Raw genomic sequence first — 26,495 nt, 5'->3', positions numbered from 1 at the left:
CCAGGCATGGATATGGCCGCATGATCGATCAAGGGGTCATTTTGTATCTGACACTGAGACATTACCAGCAGATCCATTAAAGGGGCACTCCGTTGCTAGACATCTTATTCCCTATCCAAAGCGACCCCCGCGATCAGGCATCTTCTCCACTATTCTTTGGATAGGGAATAAAATGTCTAGCAATGGAGTACCTCTTTAAGTTGCGCAGAGGGGGGTCCCCATATAGCAAACTTGTTTTTCCAGCACATCTGACACATCATCAATTTGATTGAAATCTAGTTGATTTGATGGTCTCGAACTCTTTGCCATGTTTCTCAAACATTCCTTAGCAATGTTTACTGTGTGGCAGGGCACGTTACCCTGCTAAAAGAATCCATTAGAAAATACTGTTGCCATGAAGGGTTGTGCTTGGTTGCAACAATATAAAAGGGGTACTCCGGCGCTAAGACATCTTATCCCCTATCCAAAGGATAGGGGATAAGATGCCTGACCACGGAGGTCCCGCTGCTGGGAACCCCCATGATCTTCCATGCCGCACCCTGTTAGAATCAGCCCCCGGAGCGTGCTCGCTCCGGGTCTGATTACTAGCGATCACAGGGACGGAGCATAGTGACGTCACGCTCCACCCCTTCAATGCAAGCCTATGGAGGGGGCGTGACAGCTGTCACGCCCCCTCTATAGGCTTGCATTGAGGGGGCGGAGCCGTGGCATCACGGGGCAGAGCCGTGACGTCACTATGCTCCGTCCCTGTGATCCCCAGTAATCAGACCCGGAGCAAGCACGATCCGTGGGCAGATTCTAACGGGGTGCGGCATGGTAGATCACGGGGGTCCCCAGCGGCGAGACCCCCGCAGACAGGCATCTTATCCCTATCCTTTCGATAGGGGATAACATGTCAGTGCCGGAGTACCCCTTTAAGTTACATGGTATATATCAAAGTAACATCCACATTAATACCAGGACTCACATTAAACAGAAACTTGCCCAGAGCATCATACTGGCTCTATCCTCTTGTCTTCGTACAGGATTGCCATCTTGTTCCCCAGTAAGTAATATACACACAGCTGTCCAAGTAATGTGAAAACAGTGTAAATAATAAAACCAGGCCACCTTCCTCCATTGATCCATAGTTGAGGTCTGATACTCATTTGTCCATTCTCTGTGATTTTTTGAGTGGGTCGGGGTTTGCCCGTGGGGCAGAGATAATGCGCCAGGCACCACCAGTCAATCATATGGAAGAAACTCCACATGGTTAACTTTGAAGAAGTTGAATAGGAATTGAAAATGAAAGTTTATATTACTCTCCATAAAGAGTAGTGATACTTTTGACCATAGGTTGCATATCCATTCCCTACTCTTCTATCCATTCTTTATTTCTATCTATTTCATCACAGAAGGTGTAAATTGACGTTGAAAAAGAAAGCTTCCAAATAAAAAAAAAAGTCATGAATTTCCATGAATACTTAGAAATTATTTAAACTCCTAAGACATGGCTGAGTTTTCCTTTTAAGCTGAACATCTGTCATTTGTTTCTTAATTTATCAGCTGCAAATAACTTGGGATAATCAAAATACATTGCTGTAAGCTGTTATACGTGTTTGCCAGGAAACATTTGCTTGTACGCTGTAAGATAATATCGACATTTATGGATCACTTAAACATAATATAGTGACCTTAATGGTTCTTTCCCTGGAATACTTTTCTTCCAAGGTAATAAAATAACGATTTAACCAATATTTAGGTTGGCTTTCTTCTACCGCTCCGTTAAAAAATTAATAGGTCATTTATTAAAGCCAGATTGTGAAGGGGCTTGATATTAGACATTATTAACATATGGGAATAAGTTGGGTGATAATTTCCAATATTTAAATATCTGATGGTGTGAAGACAAAATGATTTGGCTAAAATGTACGGTCGGGTTAATGTTATGATGGACTGCTCTGTGGTGTTTCAAGTTAATGTAAGGTTCAAATGTTCTTGTAAAACTCTTAATGTTTACGAAGGGCCTGCATCTGGATGCAATCTGCTCCTAGCAGTTTTGCTTTGGTCATTTGCTCTGTCTGGCTGCTAGATGTGTTTTTTTTTTTACATGTATGTGGGTCTCCCCATAAATCCTGTGTTATCGTAAAATGTAAAGCATGTAAATAGTTCAATCATCTACAAAAATAAGGGTAAGATAACCATCCACCTACAGTGATGAAAGGGAAGATACTGAAGCAGTGACGTTTGAGCACTCCCGCCTCGTATACAAGTGTTGCATTTTTGGGATGTTTCTGGATTTGAGCTGAGATCTGTATATAAGGAGTAACCCCACTAAGCTAACATGGGACAAAAACAGAACCATTTATACAAGTTACGGTCCTTGAAGTTCATTGCATATTTTATACTGTACTGGGACAGGGGTACTGCATGCTGCAGAATATTTCTGCTTGGCCAGAGCATGGCTATAGGGGGTGCAGAAATAACAGTAGCACTTGGGCCTTAGTGCTTAACCTCTTCAGGGCGCAGGGCGTATGGATACGTCCTGCATTCCGAGTCCTTAAGGACCGAGGGCGTATCCATACGCCCGTGGGAAATCATTCAGCAGGCACCCTGGCACATCGCCCAGGGGGGTCCTGAGACCCCCCATGTCGGCGATCGGAGAAAATCGCATGTCAATTCAGACATGCGATTTTCTCCAATTCCGGGCTGATCGGGTCTCTGGTGACCCGATCACCTGGAAAATAGGGCTGATCGTAGTTGTCAGCAACAGCCCCGATCAGCCTAAAGGATAGGAGTGAGGTCGCAAAGCTGCGATCTACTCCTATCCCCTGCCATTACTCAGAATGGAGTTCTGACCAATGGCAGCGCAGGACAGGGGGTTGCCATGACAACCCCCCGTTCTGCCCGCCCCTGGATGTCGAGGGGCTCTGGGAAGAAGATGGAGGCTGTACCTGCAGGATAAGATGCCTGGGGACCTGGGATCTTCGCTGGAGCCTGCTGGATCCTGATCAGGTAGGGAATCGACAGTGGGGGGGGGGGGGGGGGGAATTGAAAGTGAAAGTAAATTGATCTTTACTGTGGCAACCACTAGGGGGGCCAAACTGCAACTCCCAGCATGCCCAGACAGCCAAAGGCTGTCTGGGCATGCTGGGAGTTGTAGTTTTGCAACATCTGGAGGGTCACAGTTTGGAGACCACTGTTACAGTGGTGCCCAAACAGTAGCCCTCCAGATGTTGCCAAACTACAACTCTCAGCATGCCTCGACTGCCCAGGCATGCTGGGAGTTGTAGTTCTGTAACATCTGTCCCTTCAGATTTAGCAATTTTCATGACATTTTTGAAAATTGCTGCTCTACTTTGTAGCCCTCTAATTTTTTCAAAAAGCAAAAATATGTCCATTTTATGATGCCAACATAAAGCGGACATATTGTGTTTGTGAAGAAAAATTAAATTTATTTGGAATATCCATTTCCTTACAATTAGAGAGCTTGAAAGTTAGAAAAATGCAAAATTTTCAAAATTTTCATGAAATTTGGGGATTTTTCACTAAAAAAGGATGCAATTAACGCCGAAAATTTACCACAAACATAAAGTAGAATATGTCACAAAAAAAACAATCTCAGAATCAGAATATTCGGTAAAAGCGTTTTCGCGTTATTAATTCGTAAAGTGACGGTGGTCATAATTGCGAAAAAGGGCTCAGTCCTTAAGGTGAAAAAGCGCTGCGTCCTTAAGGGGTTAAGGGGGTGTTACATAAGAAGATGCCATAGTACATGGTTGGCAGGCATGCTCTTGTATGGGGCAAGTGACAGATTAAATAAAACTAGCAGAAAGAAAATTGCATATTCCTTATTGCAACAGTAAGATGGTAGCTGTCATTGCTATAGTCAACTGTTCAAAAAAATATGTAGATCAAAAAATGAGGCTTATTAACTGTTTCTCCAAATACACACTATTACTCCAATAACCTTGTCATCTTTATGGTTCTAAAATTAAAGGGGTAATCCCAATATTAACAATTATAACACATCTACAGTATAGGGGATAGCTAGCTGATCAGTGGGGGTCCAACCACTGAAGGACACATAGAAGAACACACAGTTGGCATATATCTTAAAAGTGTAAAATTGCATATTTTTATGTTTGCTTGTATCTATTCATCACAATAAAGAAAACTTAGATTTCCGACAATAAAACTAATAGTTAAGGAATAGTTTGGTATGAACTTTCTGTATTAATGTCAGCACCAGGAAGGAAATGATCCAGCTAACACAAGCAGTGTCTAATTATATCGGTCACAGATGTGTCTTTTTGTTCGGATGTGATAAAATAATAAACCTGAATTAACCAAAATTTACTGAACTATGCAATAATAATAATAAAAATAAAAAATAAACAAGCTCCATTCCAGGGCTCCTACACAGAGTCTGCTTAAGGGTACGTTCACAGGTGCGGATTTACAGCGTATTTTACACTGCAGATCCGCTGTTGAAAGACCTTTTGTATGGTGCCCTTAAATGTGCCTGCAGACACACTGCAATGTGTGAGTCGCCGCGCATGCGCAGTGTACTCGCACACATCGCGGCCACTTCCCCTGCTCAATGAAGCAGTGAAATACGCTGCGAAAATCTGCATGTCTGAATGTACCCTAAAGGGGTACTCCGGTGGAATGTTTTTTTTTTTTTTTTAAATCAACTGGTGTCAGATAGTTAAACAGATTTGTAAATGACTTCTATTTAAAAATCTTAATCCTTCCAGTACTTATCAGCTGCTGTATACTACAGAGGAAGTTCTTTTATTTTTGAATTTATTTTCTGTCTGACCACAGTGCTCTCTGCTGACACCTCTGTCCATGTAAGGAACTGTCCAGTGTAGGAGCAAATCTCCATAGCAAAGCTATCCTCTCTGGACAGTTCCTGGCATGGACAAGAAATTCAAAAGGAAAAGAGAATACAGCAGCTCAAAAGTACTGGCAGGGTTAAAATGTTTAAATAGAAGTAATTTACAAATCTGTTTAACTTTCTGGCACCAGTTGATAAAAAAAAATGTTTTCCATCGGAGTTCCCCTTTAAAAATAAAAAACTAAGTCGCATGGTCCGTTGGGGATCCATCTGGTGTCTGTTTCTTGGCAGGATTTGCTTTATTGCCCCATCATATTATAAGTAGGGCAAATGAAAACAATCAGATTATCCTATGTGGCATTAGGAAAAGTTCCCCTACTTTGATCTGGCCTGATTCATGGCACAGAATGTATTGTTTTCTGTGGGTTTGAGTAGATATATCCCTATGGATATATCCAATGGTATATGATCATTTATATAAAGAAATGGCTTGAATAGGGAGCAGAAGATTCTAGAATTGTGCACATGCGATAGTAGGTCATACAGTGGTTTTAGCTGCTGGCAAACCACAGCAAAAATGCCATTTATAATACCCTAAAATGTTTATTTTACAATGCAATAAAGCCAATTTGTCCCTGTTTTTACTGTGTCAATGTAGAAAATTACTGAAACTGACTTCTTGCCGCTAATAGACATATAAACACACTTTATGATCTATGTTGATAAAATAGGGCAGATTGCTACCCTTTATGAAAAAATAAAAAATGAGCCGGCTCGTATACCAAGTATAGTACATCACTAAAACGGCTCCAGCTTACCATGGAGTGTTTTTTTGCGTAGCTGTATGTGTTCCAGGCAGGTAGAGTCTGCGGCAGTGGTTTTCTGTGGATCACACACATTGTCATTGCTGTTAATTATCTGCCAGCTGCCAGGACTGCAGAGACTGGTGACGATGCCAGTGTAAGTATTCATCTGAAGGGGATTATGACTAACTACATGGCAATATGTACGGGGAGTACGGACCATACCCGGTCTGTAGTCACTTTCTGCATAAGCTATAACCGAAACACTGTTGTTATATCTATATTTATAATTCCCTTAAAGAAACAGCCAATTGTCTTTTTGCCCCTTTTTCCTCCCCACTTTCTAATAACATAACTCTTTTATATTTCCATCCACAGACCCATATGAGGGCTTGTGTTTTGCGCAACCAATTGTACTTTGTAATCACACCACAAATTTTTCCATAAAATCTAATATTATTTGTGTGGGGAAATTGAATAGAAAACTGCAATTTTGCTAATTTTTGTTTTCACAGTGTACACTTTACAGTAATGTGAATCTGTAATGTTATTCGGAATATGATGTGACTAAAAAGCAGCAATTTTGAACTTATTTTTTTTTCATTTACACCATTCCCCGTACAGGATTATTACCATTATATTTTGATCGGATATTTACGCACAATCCTGTGAGAGGGGCCAAAGGCAGGTAAGGGGACCACCGGCCACCATCTTGGCTCACCGGATCCCCGCTGTCATGACGTGGGTGGTCCGATGAGCCATACAAAGCCGCAGATGCCATGATCAGTATTGATTACGATATCTGAAGGGTTAATGGTAGTCATCAGTGCGATCGCTGATTTCCGCCATTACCAGCGGGTCCCCGGCTGCTGATAGCAAACTACATGTATATGGTCACTTGGAATTAAAACCAGGACAACAATGCTGACTACATAGACACTTTTTTTTTGGATTAGTATTCATTTTTATTCATATTTAATAAACCTATATAAAAAATGGGATGTATAAATAACCAGATGCAGTTTCAGTTACACATTTCCCTATTCCTATAGCTTTCTCTTTTTATCAGTTTGACAGATGGACACAAAATATAAAAATATAGCGTCTTTCTTAAAAAACAAAAAAAAAAAAAAAACACTGTCCTGTTCACACTGGTGCTGTGCGATGTCCATTGCTGCCGTCGAGCTGTGTCTGTGGGGAGGCGCAGCCCAGGGTCTGGTCCCAACATGGGCCATTTTATGCTAGGGATGTTACGGACACTCTACTTACAGGTGGCCGTGACATGGCTAACGGGCTTGCACTTCATGATCATAAAGTAACGACCTGTTGATTTAATGAATGTTGCCTTAGACCATGATGCATGTTGTAGATGTGTCGTTTTTTTCTCTAATTGAATCCACACTGCCCTTAGGTTGTGTGTGATATTACAACTCGACTCCATTTTAATGGAACTGAGCTGTAATACCAGAAGTAAACTCAGGGCAAGTGTGGTGCTGTTTCTCGAAGAAAGATGCTGTGTTTTAACCCCTTTAAACCTCTTTAAATGGACACTGTCAGATACAAAAACTGTTTATATGTTGTACATCTTGGCAAAACATTAACCTTTCTAATATAATCCATGGGGGAGATTTATCAAAACCTGTCCAGAGGAAAAGTTACTGAGTTGCCCATAGCAACCAATCAGATCGCTTCTTTCATTTCTGAAAAGGCCTCTGAAAAAAGTGATCTGATTGGTTGCCATGGGCAACTCAGCAACTTTTTCTCTGGACAGGTTTTGATAAATCTCCCCCAAATAAGAAAATGTTATTTCCTTTTTAAAGAAATCATGGCTTATAAAATAATGGCTTTGTGCAAGTGGAAGCACAGGCATGGACAAAGTCCAGTAAATGAGGGTGGGCTAGCACTCCTCCTGTCTGATAGTACTCCTCTGTGCTCTCTCCTGTCTGGCAGTACTCATATGTACCTCTTCTGTCTGATAGCACTCCTCTGTGCTCTCTCCTGTCTGATAGGACTCCTCTGTGCTCTCTCCTGTCTGATAGTACTCCTCTGTGCTCTTTTCTGTATGAGAAGACTCCCCTGTGTTCTCTCCTGTCTAATGGTACTCCTCTGTGCTCTCCTGTCTGATAGCACTCCTCTGTGCTCTCTTCGGTCTTATAACACTCCTCTGTGCTCTCTCCTGTCTGATAGTACTCCTCTGGGCTCTCCCCCGTCTAATAGGACTTCTCTGTACTCTCTCCTGTCTCATCGTACTCCCCCTGTGCTCTTTCCGGTCTGATAGCACTCCTCTGTGGTCTCTCCTGTCTGATAGCACTCCTCTGTGCTCTCTCCTGTCTGATAGCACTCCTATGTGCTCTCTTCTGTCTGATAGTACTCCTCTGTGCTCTTTCCTCTCTGATAGGACTCCTCTGTGCTCTCTCCTGTCTAATAATACTCCTCTGTGCTCTCTCTTGTCTGATAGGACTCCCCTGTGTTCTTTCCTTTTTGATAGCACTCCTCTGTGCTCTCTCCTGTCTGATAGTACTCCTCTGTGCACCTTTCTGTCTGATAGTACTCCTCTGTGCTCTCTTCTGTCTGATAGTACTCCTCTGTGCACCTTTCTGTCTGATAGTACTCCTCTGTGCTCTCTTCTGTCTGATAGCATCCCTCTGTGCTCTCTCCTGTCTGATAGGACTCCTCTGTGCTCTCTCCTGTCTAATAATACTCCTCTGTGCTCTCTCTTGTCTGATAGGACTCCCCTGTGTTCTTTCCTTTTTGATAGCACTCCTCTGTGCTCTCTCCTGTCTGATTGCACTCCTCTGTGCTCTCTCCTATCTGATAACACTCCTCTTTGCTCTCTCTTATCTTATAGTACTCCTCTGTGCTCTCTCTTATCTGATAGTACTCCTCTGTGCTCTCTCCGATCTGATAGTACTCCTCTGTGCTCTCCCCTGTCTGATAGCACTCGTCTGTGCTCTCTCCTGTCTGATAGTACTCCTCGGTGCTCTCCCCTGTCTGATAGTACTCCCCCTGTGCTCTTTCCTGTCTGATAGCACTCCTCTGTGTTCTCTCCTGTCTGATAGGACTCCCGTGTTCTCTCCTGTGTGATAACACTAATCTGTGCGCTGTCCTTTCTAATGGTACTCCTCTGTGCTCTCCTGTCTTATAGCACTCCTCTGTGCTCTCTTCTGTCTGATAGCACTCCTATGTGCGCTCTCCTGTCTGATAGCACTCCTATGTGCGCTCTCCTGTCTTATAGCACTCATCTGTGCTCTCCTGTCTTATAGCACTCCTCTGTGCTCTCTCCTGTCTGATAGGACTCTTCTGTGCTCTCTCCTGTCTGATAGTACTCCTCTGGGCTCTCTCCTGTCTGATAGTACTCCTCTGTGCTCTCTCCTGTCTGATAGTAGTCCTCTGTGCTCTCTCCTGTCTGATAGGACTCCTCTGTGCCCTCTTCTGTCCTTTATTGAGGAGCTTATGTGTAATATTTGTCTGATCTTAAGGCACATAAATGGAGTTCTGGAATTAGTAGGGGCTGTGGGGCATATGGCATGGTAGAAGCCCTTTTCTTTTGCTGAGGATCCCTATTTCTACAGCTTACATTTCTAGATAGAAAAATATAATCATCATATTATTTTATATATGCTAAAATGCTAAAAACCTTAAATACTAGACAAACAGTATATCTGGTAATTATTATCCAGCAAACTAGCAGTCTTTTAATGAATGTGTCTCTAAAATATGCATTACTAGGATAACCCACAAAACACTTTTAAGTAAGTTCCTGTTATTTAAACGTTTGAATTTATGATGCATTTATGTTTTATTTCCTCCCACCATTTCTAACAGTCATTGACTGTATATCATCATGTTGTTATTTGCGTGTATATACACATTGACTTCAAAGTGTTTTGCATGTCAGATTTTCTTCTTTGCATTCCTTATGTTGCCATCCTAGGCCAAAAACCTGCTCTTCATAATAGCACCAGATGTTACTCTTTCCTTGAGCCAATGGAAACCTTATGGAATAGTTTGTTTTTTATTTCAGTCCAGTAGAAAATGCCAGTTTAGCTGAGGAATTAAAAATCCCCTTTACTGACCCAAATACAGGTTTCTGCCAGAGGTCTCAGAAGCAATGGTTTCCATTGTAAGATGAAAGCATTCATTTGCCACTGAGACCTTGCCAGGGAGTTTATGGCACCTGTTAACATCTTTCTCTCTGTGCAGGCTGTCCTTTTAACACTCGGCAAGTGCTACCCACAGGTTCTGGTGGTTGAAAAAAATCATTAACTGCTCTTATAGGTTATACCAAGTACATATAGTCTAATTGAGAAAATAGGGAAATGGAAAATCAGAATTTCTTTTTTATTCACAACTCTTTTACTTTTGCATTGTGTTACAGATGGAATTACAGTGCAGCTGTTACAGAAATGTCTTAAAAGTACAGAGTACTGTCCTTAAAGCTAAATTTCAACTGTAAAGGGAATATCTGGTGTTTTCCTTTCTCAAATATATAGTAAAAGGGGGAAAAAAAACATAAGATAATTCCATAATTATTACTTAAGATGTATGTGCTTAGTGCTTTTAAAATTTAGCGACATTACCTCTGCTTTGCAACTGTGATGTCATATATATTTACCAGAATTTTATTTTTATTGATTACTAATAAAATGTGATCATATTTTTAGCAGCCACAATAAGTCATAATAATTGACATACACAGTATAGAAAAACCAATTACACACACAGTTGCACCAGTAATGTCTTTTATTAAGTACATTGAGTAAACATACACAGTGCAGGTAGAAAAAGTAATTGAAGCTCTGTGTGCAGGATGTCACATCAGGCAGGGATAAGTGTAAGTCCTAAGCTTACCCAGTGCCACTTTCCCTGGCTACGTGACGATCTGCACTAAGCAACATCCCAAATGGGTGATGGTCCCTACCCTGGATAAATGTGGGCCATGGCAAAGTCAACACAACAAACTCATAAACAGTACAGAGGTCAGGATACAAAGGGTTTTACAAAATAACAGACATGGGGATGTATGACATGTATACAACAAAATGACAGACAGATAAAGCAAAGTCAGGCCACCCAGATTCAATACCAGGTTGGAGCATAGGTACAAACGCATGGGGCAAAGACAATGTCAAGAAACAAGCAATGGGTCAAACATATACAGTGGCTTAGTACAAAATCAACAAGACCGCAAAATGGTCAAGGTGCAGGCAGAAGCCAACAGGTCAGAATACAGAAAAAAACGCAAAGGAGAAAAAATGCCGGTAACACAGAAAGATGACAATCATGAGCAGGGTTGAGAAACACTGGGTGTGCATGCTGGTGTCACTGCTGATAAGCCTCACTAGCAACACTTTCCTTTGGCCAGAGTGGCCATGTGAGAGCATGACAAGTGACACTATGACTCCCAAGGTTGTTGCTATGGTTACCTGAGACACCTCCCAACATCAGCTGAGGTAGAGAAGACAAAGCTGGAGCCTAGACAGGTGAGTTCAAAAGTGAGAGTTTCTCGGATGCTTTGCCCATTCAGAACTTTATTTCAATTTCATATTTCAGAACACCTTGTTACAAATATACAGTATTTATTCATTATCAGTGAGTGCTTCTGGATTCTAGTCTGGCAGCGGCCAGTGATCTGGCTCTTCTATTAATACTGGATCTCCTCCCTTTGTCCTAATTGACAGCCTAATAGGAACATTTGTAACTGAAGATAAAAAGCATTTTACTAACAAAAGAAAAATATTCTCATTCCAGTGCCCCCAGGAAAAGTAATTTATGATAAATGTGTATGTAAAGGAAGCCAGATCTACTGTCAGGATGATTAAGGAATCCAATTACTCAGTTAAACTGATTCTAAACTAGTTTCTGCTTTCCTTTGACTATAGGGGTTTTAACTACATGTAAGGAGAAAAGCTACAATGGACTTGGCTGAAACTCAGAGGATTTTCTGATTGTAATTTAGCGTATTTAGGTGATGTACAGACTTGAAAGAAAGTCCTGGTAGCAATACATCTTGCTTTGGGACCTCCTAATGCTTTTCGGTCACTGAACTGTATCAGTTGTACTTGGCAATGAGGGTGTATTGCACAAGTTCTTTTAAAGTACAGTATTGGTATGTGTGTATGTGTAAGCATCATTTCTAGATGTGTAGGATTTCATTACTGTGATCTCAATAAACATTGATGGCTTATATGACCCTTTATAGTATGTCTGATCAAGATATATGTCACACAAAAAAGGGCCCTGCCAGGGCCTAATGTAAAGAGTCCATGGCACTTTGCATATATTTCATTATGAAAAGGTTCCACTATCGACCCAGTTCTGTCTTGTGAATTGCATCACAGGCCCATTCCAGTAAATAAAGTTTTGATACCATTCTACACGTCTGTAGGTATTGTGTTACTTCGTACATGCTTTATTGTGCACCATGACCACCTAATTCCAGACATCCATGGGAGTCTTACTGGTTTGACTAGTGTCCCTTGTCAGTAATAAGAAGAGAGGCAGAGTCTAAGTGCATTTGTGACACACATCCATTATGTGACATTTAAGATCTTAATAGAACTCAAGTTCCAAGGATTAACCAGTGACCTCCTAAGGATAATGGTGGCTCTCCAGTTCATTCATGTGGCTATGTAGTCATTACGCGCAGGTCCAGTCTTAGGGTCATTGATGTCTTTCCCCTTAAGATGTATCAGATGCAGGGCCCCACTGGCATACCGGGAAAATTCCCTGTTGGCTGCTGCCTGCGGTCCTGACATATCAGGACCGTATATGCAGTGGGGCAGAGGTGGACTTACCAGCTAGCCTGTTCAGACGTGGACCGAGGGCCTGGCCGAATAAAGGGCCTGCCGCTGCTGCTACTGAGGATCCTCGTCCTGGATCCCCAGGCAGAAGGCTTACTTTCTGTGTGAGCTGCATCTGCAGGCGCTGATGACGTCACTCATTGACGCCTGCACTGTGGAGGATGGAAGACGTGGGCAATTTATGTTTTTCATCCTGGGGAGGAAAGGGAATGGGGGGGGGGGGGTTGGGGCTGGAGGGCGGGTATTCTGCTGCCTACACCTACTGTGGGGGAACTCTGTTGCCTACAGCTAATGTGAGGGACTGCTGCTGCCTACACCTACTGTGGTGGGTCTCTGCTACCTACACCTACTGTGGGGAATCTCTGCTGCCTACACCTACTGTGGGGGAACTCTGCTGCCTAAACCTACTGTGGGGATCTCTGCTGCCTACACCTATTGTGGGGGAACTCTGCTGCCTACACCTACTGTGGGGGATCTCTGCTGCCTACACCTACTGTGGGGGACCCCTGCTGCCTACACCTACTGGGTAGGATCTCTGCTGCCTTCACCTGCTGTGGGGGGACTCTTCTGCCTACAGCTAATGTGGGGGACTTCTGCTGCCTACACCTGCTGTGTGGGAACTCTGCTGCCAACACCTAATGTGGGGGGAACTCTACTGCCTACACCTAATGTGGGGAAAATCTGCTGCCTACACCTAATGTGGGGGAACTATGCTGCCTATAATTACTGTGGGGGAACTCTGCTGCCTACACCTAATGTGGGGGACTTCTGCTGCCTAGGTAATGTGGGGAATTATCTACTATGTTCCTGCTTAGCTAATATGGGGACAAACTACCAAACTAATTGGTAGTTTGGTATACTGGTAAGAAATGTGTATATGTATGTATGTATGTATATGTGTATATATATATATATATATATATATGTATATATATATATATATATATATATATATATATATATATATAGTGAGAGAGAGACACTTAAGGTGTTACGCCTGCACTCAGCGGCCATTGGATGACAAAATGCTATTGGGCTGGGTATGCAATAATTTCCAGGGCTGGTTTTTATCCCCAGTCCGGCCCTGATCAGATGCACAAATAATACAATGTGCTCATATAATGTTGTGTCCAAACCATGTTTCCTTTATAAATCAGAGGTATACTTTGTGAGGATTCCCCATATGAACTTTCAATGTCTCTGAAATACGCCACTGTATATCCATATAGTGGCATACACCAGTCATTGTCAACAATACAAAAAAGTGTAGTGTGCAGTGTAATTTTGTTTTGTGATTGACCACTACATTTAAAAGCGCAGTCTCCTGTATGGTAAAAAAAAAGTAATGTCCTTGCATACTAATAAAGGTCAATTGGGGCCTATGGCTTATCTGCTGTATATGCCAAACTTTTCCCCCCTCCCCAGAACACATTGCCAGAAAGCTTCCTATATAACATTTTCTGATGAATAAACAAACAATGCCACTTCATCTTATGTCCTTACATAACTTTGGGCACTATGTATGACATCAGGGATGCAAGCTCTCGGTTCCCGTAACATTAAGGCCATTGGGGCCTATTACCAGTGATAGCACAGGCACATTTTGCGACCTCATAGGTTCCACAACCCATAGATTGAGTCTCGTATTTCTGTATGCTTTATTGCCTTTTCCCATGTAAAGGGACCACATATATAATTGTTTGGTTTCTGACGTAACCTTGATGTTCTATGCTAAGAGATTTATTACATATTTTTTTGTAAATTCATACCTGCGATAAACGCTTTTACTTTGATCACAAAGCTTCCATCCTGCAGACTCTTTCATTGCTGATCACATAATGTATCGTGGCGTTCATGAACCTTGTTTTTAAGGTGAGGTTGTTTGCAGGAAAAATAAAATTGGTTATAAAAATGGAAGGAAATAACAGGAATTAACAAACAGTTTTGCTGAGTGCGTTTCCGGTGGAGAAGCATGTTTAACAGCTGCTTGTTTTGGCCACTTGCAATGTCCTGTCTTCTTTTTTTTTTTTCTTCTCTCAAGTGGAAGTTGAATTGTGTTTTTGTCAGAAAGAATGCAGGCTGCCCGTGTGTGCAGTCAGGAAGAGCCGTACTCTCTCTACTGCTATTTTGACAGATGCAGTAAGACGTCTCCTCATGCCTTCTCCTTTCCCTCTTTCATTCGGGGAAAGCCCATACTTGAAATGCCTGTAAAGAGGTGGAGAATAAAGCTTAATCCCAGACACACAGATCTGTGAACGTTACCTTCAAACATCTCACGCCCCAAAGGAGTGTTTAATCTTATACTGTAACCGACTGGCTGAGCACATTCTGAGAGAGTAAGCTAAAAACCGTTTAAGATGAAGAAAATCCCGGACACATTATGAAAGTGTGTACGTTTCTTATCCTGAGGAAAACACATGGCTGAGACTTTGACTTGCCTTACTCGAGCAGTGGAGATGTACTGACTATGGTAGAAGAACATTTTACCAACGTGTTTTTATTTTGTCTGTAGAGTTAAAATACTTTTAGAAACTATGTCTGCGCTTGGTGTTTCCTCCAAGTTAAGACAGCCAGCTGTAGGATCAAAGCCAATACATACAGCTCTACCTATACCACATGTTGGCAAGACCATGTCACACCAGTATCCATCAAGGTCCCTGGAGCTGATGAAGGCAGAGAAGTCAATGAGTTCTTGTCAGCTCATGTTAAAGCCATCCTGTGATTTGGACGAGAAGAAAACTTTTCAGGGCAATGTCAGAGAGGTCGAAGACAGAAAGGTGAGTAAACTTTTTCATAACTCTTATCGTCTTACTCTGGTCCAAGGGAAATATTGATTTGCTGCCTTAATCTCTGCACTTCTCATTCATGCAGTCGGTTGTCCTCTCAAGGATGTTTTATAACAACTGCTTTATAGCCTTCTTTATTAGGAAGAACTCATAGTTCATTGTTATTCCTTACTAAGCATATATCTGTTGTGGTGTTTTGGGGGGGATTATTGATTTTAGTGGGATGTCCTACAATATTGCTTTCAGACACTTCCAATAAAATCAGCATTTATTGCAATGCATAACATAAATTTATGAGGGTTAGAAAGAATTGTAAATAGCATTACAGCAAATCAATAGGTATGTCTGCTGAAAATTGTCTTATCAGCATGGACGCCAGCATTCGTTATACTGAAATGTGAGTGCAGGATGTGGGGAGGACACTTAGAAGTACCCATTCATACACCATAGACCAATGTTATCTTTTATCTGAAGCAAATCCAAAGGTTAGCAATGGATAGAAGCTGTTAAAAATATAATTACTGATAGGTTATCCGCATGTATTGTAATATTTCTTTAGTCTGATATGTCTTATCATTCACAAAAACTGGTATTCTGGCATTTAATTCCAAAACAATGCATGCCCAAAGTCTGTTTTTATAAGCATTCATTAATTCAGAATTTCTGATACTTTGACACCTATCAGGTCCCATTATCACTATATGAGGCTGGATTCACAGCCGCAAGTCCCAGCCTGACTGTGGGTCAGGTGTCCGTTTGGCTTATCACACCTGCAGTCAGGTGGAGGCATGTGGCCATAATAGGGATGCAAAAATGCATCCTTAATATGCATACATTTTCTGCCCATTTACAGGTGGCAAATTTCTAATTTCTCTTGTCAGTTTTGCATCTGGTCAAAATTGCAGGGTCACCAAATGTAAGTGTTTTAGAATGACAGGTAAAAGTGGCTAAGGCGTCATCCTTGAATGCAGTGATCAATGGTACAGAAAGGTGATAGTATTGAGCTGCTGGGACATTAGTATCTGGTGATCTGTATCCAAGGTATCCATGGCAAAAGTGTAACCGAATTCCATTAGAACAGAAAATTTTGGTATTGTGGTTTAGGGGTTAGTACTGCAGTGCTGGGGCCCCGAGTTCAAATTGAAACTACGGTTGTCATCTGCAATGAGTTTGTATGTTCCCCCAGGGTTTGCATTGGTTTCTTCCCACACTGATAGAATACTGATAGAATAGTTGACTTCCCATGGAATTGGATCCAGAATGTGTGAGCATATTTTAGAGGAAAATTAGGTTGTGAGCCCACTAGGGATGTGAACTGATGTGATTATTGGCTATTTCTCTACAGCACTGTGTAATGTATGTTGGCATAACATAAGAAATGGGAAAAAGGTTTTCAGAGCCCTGTCAATCCAACCTCTGTCACTGGACCAATAGTTTAAGGTGATATAGACTCTGCATATAAATAAAATATTAAAGGGAAACTGACAGATCAACCCCACTAACCTGAATTTACAGGTGGTTAGTTGGGTGATCCTTAGTAAAATTATGTATTCCTTACCCCAATCTGTTCAGACATTCCAGAGATAAAGCACAATCTTGCAATATGCAAATTAACCTTTAACTGCGCTGGAGGCGTGTTTAAAGGCTATCTGCAATTCTGACAGCATCTCCTGGGACCTGTTTGGTGACCCAGGGGATGAGTTAGGAGGTGCCGATAGTCTTCAAACCCACCTCCAGAGTTAATTTGACACATTGCAAGATTGTGCTATATCTCGGGAATGGCTGACTGGATTGGGGTAAGGAATACATTGTTTTACTTAGATTCACCCACACCAACCACCTTTATATTAAGGTTAGTGAGGCTAATCCATCTGTCAGTTTGCCTTTAAAGACCTGTCAATTTAAATTCTAAATCCCTATATGCATTTGAAGATAGAAAGTAATTGATCTGGTATAATGGGTTCTAGATGGCAGTGGCATCTACAGCTTTCATTTCTTCTTCTTTGGTTGGGTTTGGGGGGGGGGGGGGGCACATTGGGACATAAATGTTTATATTATTGACAACAGGTTCCCTACTTGGCATGATGGAATCCCATGAGGTAGTGTGTTGTGGAAAATTCTTTTGACTTTAATAATCAGTTATTACAGTACTGTTATATGTATATACTGTACATATAGTTGCCCACTGTTGGTAGGTCTCCTGTAGACAGCTACCCCCAATAGGTAGGTCCCCTGTAGATAGTTTCCCCTTGTAGGGACTACCCCATTTAGGTAGGTACCCACTGTAGGTTACAGCCACTTGTAGGACTTGGACCCCTGTAGTATTAGTGACCTCTGGGTAGTAGCACCCTATAGGTAGCAGTTCCCTGTATATAGCAGCTCCTGTGAAGGTAGAAGCCACCCTGTAGGTAGTAGCCCTCTGTAGACAGTAGCCCCATTTACGTAGTAGCCCCTTGTATGTGTTATCTCTTTGTAGGAAGCAGCCCCTGTAGGTAAAAGGTGTAGGTGGTAACCCTCTGTAAGTAGCAGCCCTCTGTAGGTAGCTGTTCTCCTGTAACCTGTAGCTCTACGTAGGTAGTAGCCCTCTGTAGGTAGCACCCCCCTCCCCAATAGATGGCCCCCTGTATACCCTATTTTAATTAGCCCCCTGTAGGTAGCAGCCCTCTGTAAGCAGCAACCCACCCTGTAGGTAGTAGCCCTCTGTAGGTAGGATAGTCCTAAATGGAGAAGCCCTTTAATCTTCCACTTGTAATAATACAAAACAACAAATTGTCATACTGCCTGACCGTAAATTACGAATATGAGTTGTCATGGTTAGACCCTGGACAATCTGGCTATAAGTAGCATTGATACAACTGGGATCAGTTGTATCAATGCTATTTAGTCATGCCCAATGGATCTAGGATACCTAAACGAGATATGTTAGTAGCAATCTCTAAGCTTTGATAAATGTTTTGCCAAACAGTATGGGCATTTCATATGTGCATGAGTGAATAACTAAAATCAGTTCTGAACATTGCCAAATCATCAACTGTAACATATATTGGTACTATCAAAAGTGGAAAGGAAGATATATGGGGGGTTATTTGAGCTAGCTCATTGAAATGTTGAATAGCAAATGCTGTTAGTGTTACATAATATATAAACAGAACACCACAATATATAGTCCCCATAGTCACTAAATCAATCACACTGTAATGATGGTGCCAAAGGTCTCTCTATCCTAATATACAGTATAGCTTCAACTAAACTATTTGACATAAAGAAAAAGAGCAATAGCTACTGAAAAAAGAATCACTTTATTTAGATCATGTTAAAAATGCAGGGAAAATTGAAAATTCTAAAAACATGCTAGGAGCAGTGTAGCTAGACACCATTAAATCAAAAAGTATGTATTACTAACCATATAAAAAAAGTGCATGGGGGAGATAAAGGCTCAGTATACAACTGATAACTGTATAACTGCAATAAGGTGCACTGAGAGTCTCGGACAACAGTCCTGATCCTGACCTAGTTGTACAAGACTCTCTATTATTGTAAACGTGCATACAGTTATAACATTACAAAATCATAAGTACCATACACTCACCCATGTGGTACGCTGAGAATGCCTGCCAACGTACGTTTTGTCTGGCTTGACTTTATCAAGGGACGTGATAGTGTTACATAATGCGTTATATGCCTCTACTTCTATGTTAATATTGTGTAAATAAGATGGTTAGTGGCCAGCCTAAAATGTGGTGCTAAAGAGTGATTTGGCTGATTTCCCCCTATAACTGCCCACAATATCCACCCAATGTACTTGTGAGCGTTTGGCCAGACATGATATGAGTCACATTATCGTTTTCTTCCACACCCTATCATGGAGTTTGTGTGACTTGGGATTCCCTCAGCGCAGCTCATTTTTCTTATTTCCCAGACATCAATCCATCTGGCTGCTGCATAATATTGAGTTGTAACTGCAATAGAACATGGTTTTCTTTAACAAATATGATTTCAACACATAATTCAGAAAAATGCTGTGCAATGGAAATCTATTGAACACATCATAGTATAATCAATAGTGTTGTCAGGCCAGGAAACGTGTGATGGAACTGGAAATGGTGATCTTATCAGGTGGCTGTGTGCTGATATATAACCAGAATGCTATTCATTTGCTTTAATGGAGTTCTGCAGTTCCTCCAGGCAGCCAATCAGAGGGCAGTATATATACTCTTATAGTGTATCCTCTAGTTTTGTCTTCCTGGCTAATGAAATGATATCAGTCCATCTTACACATTAGGTACTTTTCTCAGGCTAATGATCAGTAAATGAACATTCCATCCCGGTCATTAGCCCAGTGTATACCGTATTTTTCGCCATATAAGATGCACTTTTTCTTCTACAAAACTGGGGGGGAAAAGTTGGTGCATCTTATACGGCGAATACACATTAAAACACTGTCATATCACGGCGGTCCCTGCGGCCATCAATGGCCGGGACCCGCGGCCAATACAGGACATCACCGATCGTGGCGATGCCCTGTACTAACCCTTCAGACACGGCGATCAAAGCTGACCGCCGCGTCTGAAGCGAAAGTGATACTAACCCGGCTGCTCAGTCAGACTGTTCGGGACCGCTGCGGTGAAATCGCGGCGTCCCGAACAGCTTACAGGACACCGGGAGGGACCTTACCTGCCTCCTCGATGTCTGCTCCGTGTCGGGATCCCCTGCATGGCCGGCGCTCTCCTTCGACGTCGTCACTCTCCTTCGACGTCATCCAATAGGAGCGGCGTGCGGAGCCACGTGATGACAGTGACGTGATGAGGGCGACGGAGAGAAGACGTCCAGAGTGTCGGGGACACCACGGGAGCGGTGACGGCTCTGGAGCGGCGGGGACACGTGAGTATTACCTTCTATACCAGTGGTCTTCAACCTGCGAACGGCTGTCCGGGCATGCTGGGAGTTGTAGTTTTGCAACATCTGGAGGTCTGCAGGTTGAAGATCACTGTTGGGTTCAGAATCTTTTTTTTCTAGATTTTGCACTTTTAAAATTGGGTGTGTCTTATATGCCGGTGCGTCCTATAGGGCAAAAAATATAGTACATCCCAATTTTCAGCCTATGAATAAGCTGAATGCATTGTTTACATAGACATTAAAATATATGTTTCAAATTATCTCACAAGAAAACAAGGAATGTCTATGAGATTAGGACTTTGTCGGTGAGATTAAGGCTTTGAACATGCAATGTTTCACAAAAATTTCTCCCGGTAACTGGCAAATGTAAAATGAAAGAAAAGTAGTGATAACTGACATACCTGTGTAAAATAAGGGCACTATTACACTGGATGATATCTCAAACTCTGGTTGATTGCATCATTTTGATCCTAGGCTGGGCCTATAGGAGGAGAGACAAATAAAGAGAATGGCTGCAACCAAACAATTTTACATTATTGGATAAAAAGGTGGCTTGATAACTCTGATTTCATCGTTTTTTTTTACTATGTCTTCTACATTGTTATTGCACCTTACAGATAGAAACCGTTTAAAAGAAATTATCTCCACTACTTATTAGTGAAATAGTTGATCAGGCTCAAGTCATGTTGCCCTGGGTTCTGTTCCTATTGATGAGCCTTCAATGTGTGATTGGTGGGGGTCTGATTTTCAGAAAACCCATGATTCAATGCAGTGCTTTAGCATAAGCCATTCAGTTAGCTGACAAGTGGGGTCAAACTACCAGAATATTATTAGAAGAGGCTATCCATATTGTAGTCCTGGACAAGCACCCTAAAGGGGCTGTCTCATTTAATACTTAAAAAAGAATTACTCCCCAGAATACCGACATTAAAACAATAAAACTTGACTTACCTACCGCTGCTCCCCTGGTGCTGCTGGAATTGCTGTCCCATTCTCCGGCCCTGGTCTTCTTCCTGCTTTTGTGGGTCAACACATAACAATGCCAGTCAGCTTATCATTGGCTTTGGCTGGCGAAAGGCTAAGCTTCTGTGTAATGTATTAAGCCCTGGCCAGAGCTTCTTCCTGGTGCCCCGGGCTTAATACATGACACTGCTGCTCAGCCTATCATCAGCTGAGGCAGGACATGGTGCGAGCGAGGATTTGCTAAGTGCAGTGTTGTGTTGTCTCCCAGAAGCAGGAAGAAGACCAGAGCTGGAGGAAACGACAGTGATTCCAGCAGCATCTGAGGAGTGTTTAGTTTAATGCCTGTATTCTGGGGAGTATTTTATTTTTTTTATATTAACCCCTTAAGGACTCAGGGTTTTTCCGTTTTTGCACTTTCGTTTTTTCCTCCTTACCTTTTAAAAATCATAACCCTTTAAATTTCCCACCTAAAAATCCATATTATGGCTTATTTTTTGCGTCGCTCATTCTACTTTGCAGTGACATTAGTCATTTTACCCAAAAATGCACGGCAAAACGGAAAAAAAAATCATTGTGCGACAAAATCGAAAAAAAACGCCATTTTGTAACTTTTGGGGGCTTCCGTTTCTACGCAGTGCATATTTCTGTAAAAATTACACCTTATCATTATTCTGTAGGTCCATACGGTTAAAATGATACCCTACTTATATAGGTTTGATTCAAACTTTTATTAGGGAAGGGGTTAAATGACCTTTATTAACACTTTTTTTAAAAAAATTTTTGCAGTGTTATAGGTCCCATAGGGACCTATAACACTGCACACACTGATCTCCTATGCTGATCACTGGCGTGTATTAACACGCCTGTGATCAGCATTATCGGCGCTTGACTGCTCCTGCCTGGATCTCAGGCACGGAGCAGTCATTCGTCGATCGGACACCGAGGAGGCAGGTAAGGGCCCTTCCGGTGTCCGGTCAGCTGTTCAGGACGCCGCGATTTCACCGCGGCGGTCCCGAACAGCCCGACTGAGCAGCCGGGTCACTTTCAGTTTCACTTTAGAAGCGGCGGTCAGCTTTGACTGCCGCTTCTAAAGGGTTAATACCGCACATCGCCGCGATCGGCGATGTGTGGTATTAGCCACGGGTCCCGGCCGTTGATGAGCGTCGGGACCGACGCGATATGATGCGGGATCGCGGCGCGATCCCGCTTCATAGCGCGGGAGCCGGCGCAGGACGTAAATATACGTCCTGCGTCGTTAAGGGGTTAAATGAGTTACCCCTTTAAGTCACAAGCCCTAAGTGTAACTAGAAATATGTCTGCCTTCAGATGTGGCACAGCCTTTTGTCTTCAGAACATAAAGTCAGCACCAATTTACCGTCAAATAAATTACATAGCAATATAACAAATTCAAGAAATTCAAATAACTGACACTTGTATTTGTATTGTGCTGTTTTTCATTCTTAACACCATTGTTTTATGATGGTGTGAGATAGTTTGGAGCTGCCTGTATAGTTTTCCTTTGTGATAGATGTCAATACCGAGAAAAATACCCTTAGGATATATGAGCATGTAGCACAAGACATGGATTGTTACTAAAACCAGTAGCATTCCTTACTTGACAGGACTGTCAGGATGTGATGCTTGAGGAAATAGGACATTAAACAATAGCCTATTGACAGTACAAACATTTATTCTATTATGTTTATTAAAACTTGAATTTGGAGACACCCGCTAAAAAAAAAAAAGAATAAAGTAAAATCCGTCTTTTACTCACCATCAAGACCTTCAAGAGTAATCTTAAGACTCATCTCTTCAAGCAAGCTTATGGCCTACATTATCCCTGCTGCCTCGGCACTGCACTATGAATGGCTACTTCCCCACCTGCTCACAGATGACCATCTCTCTCGCTCACCTTCTGTTTCAGTCTCCTTGTAGATTGTAAGCCCTTACAGGCAAGGCCGTCTCTCCCTTTTTATGAGTCTGCAATCTAGTCTGTCACGTCCATTGTACCTGTACAATCTGTCTGGTGATCTAGAAAATAACTTGTATTCTACACATGGCAGTGGCATACAAAGAATAAAAAAAAGGTCAAATGTGGCCCCCATTATAGCATGGAATTTTGTCAAGAAATGGAATTTTGTTAAGGGCCTGGTGAATGTTTCCCTTTTACCCCATTTTGTGACCCTTTGGCTAACTCTCTACTCCTTATTGGCAAAATCAAACCGGGCACTGAAGATGAAGTAACCTGTATTTTTTTTAATAATTAATTTTCAGGTCTGAATAGAGGGTCTGAGCTAAATTAAGAGTCTGATCTAGGATCTGTATTAATTTTGGTGTCTGGTCTGTGGATGGATGTAGGGGCCAAATGTCTCAACTAATTTAAAGGTCTATTTTGGATTACAGTAAATATGAGTTTTACTATGTCTCTGGATTGGCTCTCACTTTCTACAAATGTTCTTTTTCATGCTCCTTCATGCCATAAGAATATCAAATATACAATGATATATATGGTATGCCTCACGTTGTACTTACATTTCTCTTCAATGTGTAAACATTGCATAGTTATAGAAAGGGTAGGTATAGACAGAGATGAATGCGAGGTGATAATTCTCACAGGGAAAGCCATACCCAAATGTAAAAAGCGTAGAAAGAAGCAAACTTTCTCTTCTCTTATTGCACAGACTAAATAAACATGTTTTGTTGTGTAGCTATTGAAATCTACCTGGAATTTGTGCTATGCAGAGAATTGAGGAATGTTTGTCATACATAACATGTTAATAAAGGGGAGAAACTCCATAGCTGGCTCACCTGTGCCATTTTGATGCATGGAATCCAATCTCCCAGTGTAGCTTTAGAATCACATATTAGAGGGGTACTGTGGTGGAAAACAAATGTTTTCAAATAAACAATAAGTTACAGATTTGTAAATTACTTCTTTTTAAAAATATTAATCCTTCCAGTATTTATCAGCTGCCTTATACTAGAGAGGAAGTTGAGTTGTTCTTTTCTGTCTCACCACAATGCTCTCTGATGACATCTCTGTCCTTGTCAGGAACTGTCCAAAGCAGGATAGGTTTGCTATGGGGATTTGCTCCTTCTCTGGACAGTTCCTGACACGGACAGAGGTGTCAGCAGAGAGCAATGTGGTCAGACAGAAAAGAACAACTCAACTTCCTCTGTAGTATACAGCAGATGATAAATACTGGAAGAATTAAGATAAATAGAATTAATTTACAAATATGTTTAACTTTCTGGCACCAGTTGATTTAAAAACTCATTTTTTTCCCAATGAAGTACCCCTTTAAGTCCAGCACGCACATGTTTCATACAATCACAACGTTTATTCACATAATCTACAAAAATAGACATTTCAACTATTCTTGAGGACAGTTTTCAAGAAAAGAGTTTGGATCTAGGAAAAAACTGAACGTTGACTGTCCTGTTTCAGGTTGATATTGTCTACCTTGTGATTCCATACACTTCGATCACCCTTTTTATTTCCCCTGACCATTCTCTCAGCTATCATTGACAGCTCTACTGGTCTCCTAATTGAAAACTCAAGCTGAGTGGCTGTGGAGATCTCTGCGCACCTAAAAAAAATATCCCCCCACCCCATGGACACTTGCCAAAGTGACAACTGGGTCAGCAAACTTTTTTCTCAATTATGCAAGATGGAATGATGGAAACAAAAGGAATTGTTACAGCTGCCTCTCCAACCTCTGCATAGCACTATAAGCAGCTTTGATTGCTCAATATTAATGCCAGGTTCCCTTTAAAATGGTAAAATAATCTATACAACTATAGTTTCTGATGCTTGGGAAAAGAAAGCTATTTACCTGCCCCGATGCTGCTGTTCTAACTGCTTCTTATCTCCGCTGCTCTTGGCTGCTTCCTGATTTGTGTGACATGTTGTAGAAATACCCCGTTCAGTCTTTCTGCCACAGTGAGGTTCCACAGTTAAAGATTGGCTGAGCAGGCATTTCCTACAGGGACACAACCAGGAGCTGTTGGAATAGCAGTCATGGAGATCGGGACAGGTGAGTATGGTTTCCTTTTTATTTTTACACCACACCAGTATAAAAAAAATATGCCACCAGAATATCCCTTTAAAGTGTACCTTTCGTCAACACATAACTTTTTATATAACTTAGATAATACCGTTATATGTATATTTGTAATATACATTGGTTAAAAAAAATGTGTATATTTTTGTCCCTACAGCTATTGTTTGTGTGTCTCTATGAGGAGTCCAAATACAGGAAGTGAGGGCAGGACAAGTAGGGCTCTGCACACTTAGGACAAGCAGGGCTCTGTGCAGTAAGGCTCCATGACACGCCTCTGGCTCACACAGCAGGCTGATTGACAAGCCAGGAGCCTGCAAAGAGCCTTACTTCTCCTGCCCTCACTTCCTGTATTTGGACTCCTTTTAGAGACACACAGGCAATAGTTGTAGGGACAGCATTTTTTCACCCAAAAATATACACATTTTTTAATCAATGTATATTACAAATATACATATAATGGTATTATCTACATTATATCAAAAGTTTTTGTCAGTGACAGTTTTTGTTGGTAGAATGTAGAATTATGCCCAAAACTTTTATAAATAAAACTCACAATCTATGTTTAGTACCAGTGAAGCATTGGTAATTAATTTTTTTCTTTACAAAGGGTTTCCAGTTCCTCTATGTCATAAATACGTAATATATGAGTAAGCAGAGGTGACTGTGAAATGACTTCCACAGATTACAGCAGAACAGGAAATGGTCCTATTGCTCCTATGTGACTTATTCAAAGGAATATGTGGAATTGCATATGTTTTTATGTATCACAGACATAACAATAGGATTTCCTGAAAAACAGTCATGAAGGTTTAATTTCATAACAACATAGAGGAGATAATTCATTGTGAATTACCTAAAAAAGTCCTCTTTGTAGAAGTGGAGTTTAACCCCATACGGTATATTATAGCACATAAACATTGGAATCAGGGAACTAAACTAAAAAGTGGGGTGCTGGGTGAGGGCAGTGTCACATCTATTACAATGCTTTTTTGTGGTATACATTGGCAAAGCAGCAGAATGTTATGCCAATAATTGACCAAACATAGAATGAAAGTGACCACTAGAGATGAGCAAAGTTACAGTGATTCGATTCGTCACAAACTTCTCGGCTCAGCGTTTGCTAACTTTAGCTGCATAAATTAGTTCAGCTTTCAAGTGCTCCGGTGGGCGGCTGGAGACTCTCTCCTAGGACTGTATCCACCTTTTCCAGCCCACCGGAGCACCTGAAAGCTGAACTAATTTATGCCGGCTAAAGTCAGCAACTGCCGAGCCGAGAAGTTCGTGACGAATGGTATGACTGTAACTTCGCTCATCTCTAGGGACCACATTCAGGTAGTTTGTAAGCATATACAGTTTGT

The 26,495-nt window shown here is 41.5% G+C and overlaps 1 protein-coding gene and 1 long non-coding RNA gene across 7 annotated transcripts in view; one reads left to right on the top strand and one right to left on the bottom strand.

Annotated features, from left to right (window-relative positions):
- Window positions 1-26,495, top strand: part of NAV3 (neuron navigator 3) — a 642,886-nt gene that overhangs the window by 304,699 nt on the left and 311,692 nt on the right. For 2 of the 6 annotated variants that reach the window (XM_056574061.1, XM_056574059.1), the window contains exon 1: window positions 14,943-15,205. The exons of 1 other annotated variant lie outside the window; for it this stretch is intronic. In XM_056574061.1, the coding sequence (XP_056430036.1) occupies window positions 14,963-15,205 (243 nt within the window). In that variant the 5' untranslated portion in view covers window positions 14,943-14,962. Of the gene's footprint in view, window positions 1-14,940; window positions 15,206-26,495 lie in introns of those variants that run through there. 3 more of the 6 variants (XM_056574060.1, XM_056574058.1, XM_056574062.1) reach the window with 3 other exon arrangements.
- Window positions 14,197-22,952, bottom strand: LOC130369182 (uncharacterized). Its single transcript, XR_008892693.1, has 3 exons — window positions 22,848-22,952; window positions 20,512-20,591; window positions 14,197-14,633 (listed from the first exon to the last, which is right to left on the bottom strand). It is a non-coding gene; the product is annotated as an uncharacterized LOC130369182 (long non-coding RNA).

Source organism: Hyla sarda, chromosome 4 (genome assembly GCF_029499605.1).
Source record: "Hyla sarda isolate aHylSar1 chromosome 4, aHylSar1.hap1, whole genome shotgun sequence".
In the NCBI taxonomy this organism is placed as follows: domain Eukaryota; kingdom Metazoa; phylum Chordata; class Amphibia; order Anura; family Hylidae; genus Hyla; species Hyla sarda.
This window is presented reverse-complemented; position numbering and strand designations above follow the sequence as displayed.